The sequence below is a fragment of the Sinocyclocheilus anshuiensis genome, unplaced genomic scaffold (assembly GCF_001515605.1).
Source record: "Sinocyclocheilus anshuiensis isolate Anshui unplaced genomic scaffold, SAMN03320099.WGS_v1.1 scaffold1104, whole genome shotgun sequence".
Classification (NCBI taxonomy): domain Eukaryota; kingdom Metazoa; phylum Chordata; class Actinopteri; order Cypriniformes; family Cyprinidae; genus Sinocyclocheilus; species Sinocyclocheilus anshuiensis.
Genome location: NW_015551080.1, coordinates 159,896 through 167,974, shown reverse-complemented (window position 1 = coordinate 167,974; position 8,079 = coordinate 159,896). Strand labels below are relative to the sequence as shown.

Genomic DNA, 8,079 nt, shown 5'->3' with positions numbered 1-8,079 from the left:
AATATCTATCTATCTATCTCTCTATCTATCTGAATATCTATCTCTCTATCTATCTCTATCTATCTGAATATCTATCTATCTCTATCTGAATATCTATCTATCTATCTATCTCTCTATCTATCTCTATCTGAATATCTATCTATCTATCTATCTATCTATCTATCTGAATATCTATCTATCTATCTATCTGAATATCTATCTATCTATCTGAATATCCATCAATCTATCTATCTATCTATCTCTATCAGAGATATTGTAAGGTATGTATAATGTGCAATATGTAGACTGTCTCTTGCTGTAGCATGTTCCCAACAAATTAAGCAGCCTTAGGCATCGAATTGCATTCAGGGAAAGCATAATTACTCTGCGCACGTCTGTTTGCTTTCGCAGGGACGCAGCATTCTGCGTGTGTTTTTCCTGCATCTAGTATTCATGACTGTTCAGATGAACGCGTGTATATCTGCCTGCATCTGTGGCTGCGATTTACACGAATGGCTGCTCTTGACCTCTGGGCAAGTTTCCATGTACAGGTACAAACTAAGCTGAACAGGACCATGGGATTTTACAGTCCGGTAAACCCCGACTGGGACTCCACAACAATAAACCTCCATTACAAATCAAGCAGGAAACATCTGAACCAATGAGACTGTGAGAGCGACGACTCATTTGTATAGCACTATAAATACACCATCATAGTTGAACACTCACTAATAAATCGGTTCAAATGTCAGCATGTAAAAACCAATGCGTGGAAATCTGCTTGTATACTGTACACTGGTGAAGGGAAAACATCAATAAAATTCATGAACTTGTAATAAAAATACTCACCACTCGTTTTTCTCTGAAGTCTATTCCCACTGTGGTGATGAATTTGGAGTTGAATTTGCCGTCTGTGTACTGATATAAGAAGCTGGTCTTTCCCACCCCAGAGTCCCCCAGCGCGAGGAACTTGATGAGATAATCATAGTCCCCATCAGACATACTGAGAGCTGAACGAGGACCTGTGATGAACAAACACATAAAAAAGTCAAAATTGCAAGATATAAACTCAGAATTCAGACTTTTTTTTCTTGCAATTCCAAGTTTACATCTCACAATTCTGATTTTTTTTCTCTGAATTCAGAGTTTATATCTCACAATTCTGTTTTTGGCCACAGAATAAAAAATAAAAAGGTAACTGCAACTTTTTATCTCACAATTCTGACTTTTTCTCGCAACTGGGATATTATATCTGACAATTTGATACAAACTCCGAATTGCAAGAAAAAGTCTGAATTGTCAGATAAAAATATTACTTTTTTTTTTTTAATCCTGTGAAGGAAACAAATTTCCATACTTTTCATTTAATTTTAAAGTTGTAGTAATTTTGTTGTGTTTTTTCATTTTTATCCGGTTTTTTTTTTATATATGTCTTCATAGTTTTTAGTTTTAGCTTATTTACTTTGTTATTTTAGTACTTAAACTCAACTAAACAAAAATTAGTTTTTTGATATTAGATTTTATTTAAAGGGGTCATATGATGCGATTTCAAGTTTTCCTTGTCTGTTCCCCTTTCGGGCTTGAACTGATGGTAAAACTAATGACATTATTTACTGTCTTTACATTTATTTTGAAAGCTGAAGCTGCGATTATGGTAAGGGGCATTACATTTCCGACGAGTGCTTGCGGTGTTCGGCCAATCACAATGCACTGGGTCAGCTGGCCAATCAGAGCAGACTGCGCTTGTCGGAAGGAGGGACTTTGTAGAAAACGAAGCGTTTGAGAGAGGCGGGGCATAGAGGACCTACAATAATGTACAGTATTTGAAAAATAATGTGTTTTTTGAACATTAAAGCATGTCAACATATTCTGTTACACCAAATACACAAAATAATGATCTTTAAAAAAAGCATCATATGACCCCTTTAAGCTAATGTTTATTTCATTTCAAGTAATGAAAATATTTTTTTTATAGTTTAAGTTAACATTAATAACCCTGACACAAACATTCCAGAACTCTTACAAACAAAACACTACCAACAACTTGTGAAGTTTCATGAAGTGGACATGAAACTTTCTTTCACAAATTAACTTCCACAGCATGGCAGGATAATCAAGATTCATGCTGACTTTAGAAAGACACCCAAAATGAACCCATTAGTTCCAACCAGACCAGCATTTTTCAAGCTTTTCGGTTAAAATGAAGAAAGACAGACGTTTTTATTGATGCAACAGTGCTGATTCAGTAACAGGAAACAAAAAGAAGAATTTGAGACTATTGCTAAAGTGTTGCATTTCTATTCCTGAACAGTAAATATTCTTCTGAAACCTCTTTTTTTGTCATTGATCATGAAGTCCATAAACCCTGGAGCCTAAACGAGGAAACAGACTTTGAAAAAGCAGCTTTTCATACTTGAATGCATCCACACAACGGCTTTTATTTCCCCTCACATTTGTCACCGCGGCTACAATACTGAGACATTCATCAGTTAAAAATTAAAGTGTTTCACAACCTATAATATTTAACTCAGAGGCTGCACCCGAGACAATCATTATCTGTCATTTTAGGCTTCGAAATGTTGTCATGCTCTATTTTTATCTGTCAGTAAAGTACTGTAAGTACTGCTTGGTACTGAAGCATTTTTATTTTAAGACATTCTGTGACAAGAGCTTAAGTCAAGTCTGATCAAGCTCCATGTTTCTTTTCTTTTTGTTTCTGCTCATACATTGTGAAGAAGTCAACGTATTGTAATCTGGTCTCTCCATTTAAAAATTACACAAAACCTCATTATAAGCGCTGAAAATTACAGTAAGTTTTTACAGCACATCTCACAAGATCAATGAAGGTTCCTCAATGAAAGGTGAAGTCCCGCGCAAGTTTAAGCAGTATGGGAGCTTCTAAACCTGCTCTATGATTTCATAATGTCTGGATACACATCTTGTCTTGACACGCTCACAGAGTTAGGGAGAGGAAAGCGTAGCTCGGAGTTTCTCAGACCGCATTAAAGCAGATCATATGACTGCAGAAAGAGCGTAAAAACTCAAACAAAAGGCCACATTCTTTCACGCGGCAGCGCTAAAAGCCATCCTGACCATAAGCTGCTTAACGTCTGGGACCGACCCAAGCACCCGGATCGATCCAGAGACCTTTCTTGAGCTCAACTATAGGAGAGTCGACTACAAGTTCAACACAAAACCTGATGCTATTCACAATCAGTCAGATGGTGGAAAACAGAAACATGTTTAAAAAAAAATATAATTAGAGGCTGTGTTGTGCTGAAGTTAAGGTTGTGTCGGCATGATTCATATGGAGACAGATGTCACATCGTTACTTGCATTTCTCAACTATGAGTAAGAATGTGAGCGTAGCATTAGTGAATAGTGTCTGTTATCATTTTTTCACAGCTTTTAATGCACCATATTGAATTGCCCTGTCACTAAATACACACTACCATCCAAAAGTTTGGGAGCGGTAAGATTTTTATGTTTTTGAAAGTAGTCTCTTCTGCTCACCAAGGCTGCATTTATTAGATCAAAAATACAGTAAAAATAGTAATTTCATGAAATATTATTACCATTTAAAATAACTGTTTTCTATTGTAATATAGTGTGCAATGTAATTTATTCCTGTGATCAAAGCTGAATTTTCAGCATCATTACTCCAGTCTTCAGTGTCGCATGATCTTCAGAAATCATTTTATATATATTATTTATTTATATATACACTAGAAAAGAGCACATGCATACCCCAGGCCTGACAGCTATTTTAATAACAGTTTTACTGCCTTCACAGCTGAACTAGAGTCAACAGAGTTACAAGTATTGCAGTAAATCTTACCACTGACATTGGTGCTTTGGTCTCAGGAACAAGATTACCCAGAATGCATTTCAGTGTTTAGCACAGATGAAATCAGTCACTTCATTATGACGTGTCTGGGAGGAAACGTTCAGTGTGTTTATCTAGAAGATTTGCACTCTACTGCTATCTTATATACACCAGAACTTACAGTTGTCATGATATATAACTACAGGATCCCATCTAGTTAGAAACGCATTTAACAAACAGTAGTGACAGCATTACATCAGCATGTCTAGTGGTCGACCAAAATGTGAATGTTTTTCATTGCTAATGCAGACTCTGTTCAAACATTTGGGGTCAGTAAGAACGATGCACTATTGATCGAATGTGACAGTATAAACACTTAGAATATTACAAAAGATTTCCATTTCAAATAAATGCCATTCTTTTGAACTTTCTGTTCATCAAAGAATCCTGAAAAATAAAATGAATCACGGTTTCCACAAAATTATGAAGCAGCGGAACTATTTTCAACATTGATAATAATCAGAAATGTTTCTCGAGCAGCAAATCAGCATATTAGAATGATTTCTGAAGATCATGTGACACTGAAGACTGGAGTAATGATGCTGAAAATACAGCTTTGATCACAGAAATAAATTACATTTTACTATATATTCACAGTGAAAACAGTTATTTTAAATTGTAATAATATTTCACATTTTTACAGTATTTTTGATCAAATAAATGCAGCTCTGGTGAGCAGAAGAGACTTCGTTCAAAAACATAAAAAAATAATTGACCCAACAGTTTTAAACAGTAAACAATTCAATGATAGCAAATAAGATGGAATTAAAATTGGTGAAGTTACTTATTTAACAGTATTTACTTATTTCACACACACACAAAAAAAAAGTGTATTATACATTAATATTCATTTACTGGTAGTCTGAAATTACCACTTCTGACAAACAGGCACTTGTAAATTAATGCACAAGCCGAGCATCTCAGATAAATGAGAATGCCAATGGGAAGCTCAGTCCAGGTGTATTAAAACCAATGCCAACCTCAATCATTTTAAAGTGGGGAAATATCAGCCAATGCATTGGTTTATCAGAACCTGTTGGATAATAACACTGTCACTTCTGCATGATTCCAGCGCTCTAAAGTTTACAAAAGCAGAATTTAAGTGCATGCAACAGCTGATCTTCTTAGTTGCACAGTGCTTGTGAACAAGCACAAAATCACACTCTTATGAGGACAAATCTGCTCAACTTTAAGACTGCTATTGTAAAAGGATCATACCAAGATCTGCAACTCCTAAACACAACATTCCCTTTTGCTTTTCTGTTTTTCCATACATATTGAAGTTGATTACAGCGACAGGAAAATTACATGAAATCAGATCCTCGTAAAGAGAGTTTTTACTTTCTGGAAAGTGCACCGATTTGCAAAAACAACCTCGTCTTTATGTGCTATATAAGCATGAGCACACAAACCCAGTGTTCAGGCTGCATCATCTGACACATCTGTGATGGTCATTTGACACTACATGAACTTCTGAAGACCGGCTGATGCCTTCATTTCAGTTAGACGCATCTAATTTTAACTGGCTTTCACTTGCTTTAACAATCACTAGCCGTGTGCAAGAGCTCAACCAAATGCCTGAGCTTTGAGTTCAGCTTCCTGTCCAACCAAATCAGTCCTGATGAAGACGAGGAGGCTTTTATCAGACATTCCCAGCAGAGCACCACCCTGGGCGGCACGCCAACGCTAGCGGATTCCCGAGCCGACAAACGCTTCTGCATTTCACATCGACAGTCAAGCTCTGACAAGCTGGTTTTTTTCTCTCGTCCACTTCCCTCTTCTCAAGCTGTATGTGTGAAACACAAAACTGTCATGCAGACCTAAAAAAGCCTCATAACCTTTGATCTGATGCGAGAAACATCAAGACGACGTTTTCTTTGTCCTGTTAGACATTAACATGTTAGCTATAACCTTTCAGTTATGCATGAATGAGGCATGCAGCAAAATAAATATCATCTTGAGGTAGTTGAATCAGCTCAGAAAGATCATATTTACAGGCTGAAAGCACAGGAACGACACCATAAAGTGCTAATTTTGGAATTAAGGGCGTATCAGTGAGAAAACACAATAGATGCAGTGTTAGTAAATTTGTTAAAACGAATGAATTTTTAAAAAAAAAATCATAATAGAACTAGCCTAGTTGCATGCACAACATACAACAGCATTGATCAAATATGATAGAATAAAATGATTCGGTTTACAGCACCTTCATAAACTGAATTTAAAAACACAGCTGATCTTACAATTCTGACTTTTCTTCTGAATTCTGTTTACATCTCACTATTCTGTTTCTTTTTTTTTTTTTTGTTTCTGCCAGGGAATAAAAATAAAAAAGGTAACTGCAACTTTTTATCTCACAATTGAGAGTTTATAGGCCTATCTCATAATTCCAACTTTTCTTCACAGAATTGTGAGTTTTTATTGTAATTTATATCTTGTAATTCTCAGGGGGAAAAAATGTGAGATATAAATTCTGAGAAATAAAGTCCAAATTGCGAGATGTTAACTCACAAGCTCATAATTGTCAGAAGGAAACTCTGAATAGTTAAGATATAAATTTGCAATTTCAAGAAAAAAATTCAAGCTTGTTTCCGCCACGGAATAAAATGAATTAAAAAAAAAAAAGGTAACTGACTTTGTATCTCAAAATTCAGACTTTTCTTCTGAATTGTTTTTATACCAATTCAGGAAGTCAGAATTATTATTATTATTTTTTATTCTGTGGTTGAAAAAGGCTTCCACACATTTCTACATTTATTTCTTAATATTAATAATGTTCAATTTTAATGAAAAAAAAAACTTTTTTGTGAGTTTTTATCTGAATTTGTGAGTTTTTGAGATCTTGCAATTCTGACTCTATAATTTATTTTTATAAGCCTGAGATATAAAGTCACAATTATTTATTAATTTTTTTTACCCATGACATAGGGCTGGACAATAATTCAATATCAATATGTATCGCGATATAATTTTTCAATAACGGTGACATGATTTTTAAACACATTTCCGATATTTCGATATACATTACCAGTTTCCCATACATTGATTTATTTGTGCCGTTTGACTTCGTTGAATAAACATGAGCACTGCACGTTTCAAAATCATAACACGGCGCGGGTGTTTTATATGAATGTATCTCTGAAGGGAATTGACTGTCTTCAGAAAAGTTTCGATGGCATTTTCATTTGATCTGATAAAGTAGCGTTCATGAGCGGAGCTGCTTTGATTACAGCCGTTACTGGGGAAACCGCTAGTTTTATCACTCTAAAAGCGCCTCCTGCTGGCAGAGAATGAGTTTTCATTTTAAATAAGCCCGTCTCCAGCAACACTTCCAGTTTTTGTTGTTGTTCAATTTTTTTGTTTTCTGCAGCGACTCGGAGCACTTTTCATACCCTTTTTTCTGGCTGAAGCACATTTGTTTCAATCTATAAGAATAAATTATATCGTATCGACCGAAATTAAGAAATATATCGTGATATCAATTTTGGCCATATCGTCCAGCCTTACCATGACAGAAACAAGCTTCCATAGAAAATGCTGTGTCTGAGCAATAGCAATAGTGATGCAAAGTGTACTGATAAGATTTCATCCTGACCACTGGAGATATGTGAAATTTAATCACTATCCAATGGGCTGAAAACATTCTTCATTAACTAAATAACAACCCATATCAATTTTGCTGTTGGATGGAAAAGCATCAGTGTGATTTTAGCCATAGCGAGCATAAACAGACACACTCCGGTCCCACTGACGGCTTAAATAAAGGCTCTTTTTGGGCTTTCAGAAGGACGTGGACCATAAGATTTAACATCAGGCTCATCTAATAACCATCAGAACTAAGAAGAGCCAGAGCCCCGGCCCCCATCATGTACACCTTCTACAGAGGCACCATCGAGAGCATTCTGACGAGCTGCATCACTGTGTGGTATGGTGCCTGCAACGCTTCCTGCCGCAAGACACTTCAGCGCATAGTGAGAGCAGCTGAGAAGACCGTTGGTGCCTCTCTCCCCTCCCTCCAGGACATTTACAACACCCGTCTCACCCGCAAAGCCCTCTGCATTGCAGGTGATCCCACCCACCCAACACACAGCTTCTTCAGTCTGCTGCCATCAGGGAGGAGACTGCGGAGTCTCCAGGCCAGGACCAGCAGACTGAAGGACAGCTTCATCCATCAGGCTGTCAGGAAGCTGAACTCCCTCCCGACCTTGCCCCCC

The 8,079-nt window shown here is 36.6% G+C and overlaps 1 protein-coding gene across 2 annotated transcripts in view; it reads right to left on the bottom strand.

The window, feature by feature from the left end:
* rab27a (RAB27A, member RAS oncogene family) overlaps window positions 1–8,079 on the bottom strand; it is a 17,698-nt gene that overhangs the window by 7,221 nt on the left and 2,398 nt on the right. For both annotated transcript variants that reach the window (XM_016452542.1, XM_016452543.1), the window contains exon 2: window positions 829–1,001. In XM_016452542.1, coding sequence (XP_016308028.1) covers window positions 829–981 — 153 coding nt within the window. In that variant the 5' untranslated portion in view covers window positions 982–1,001. The remainder of the gene's footprint in view (window positions 1–828; window positions 1,002–8,079) is intronic.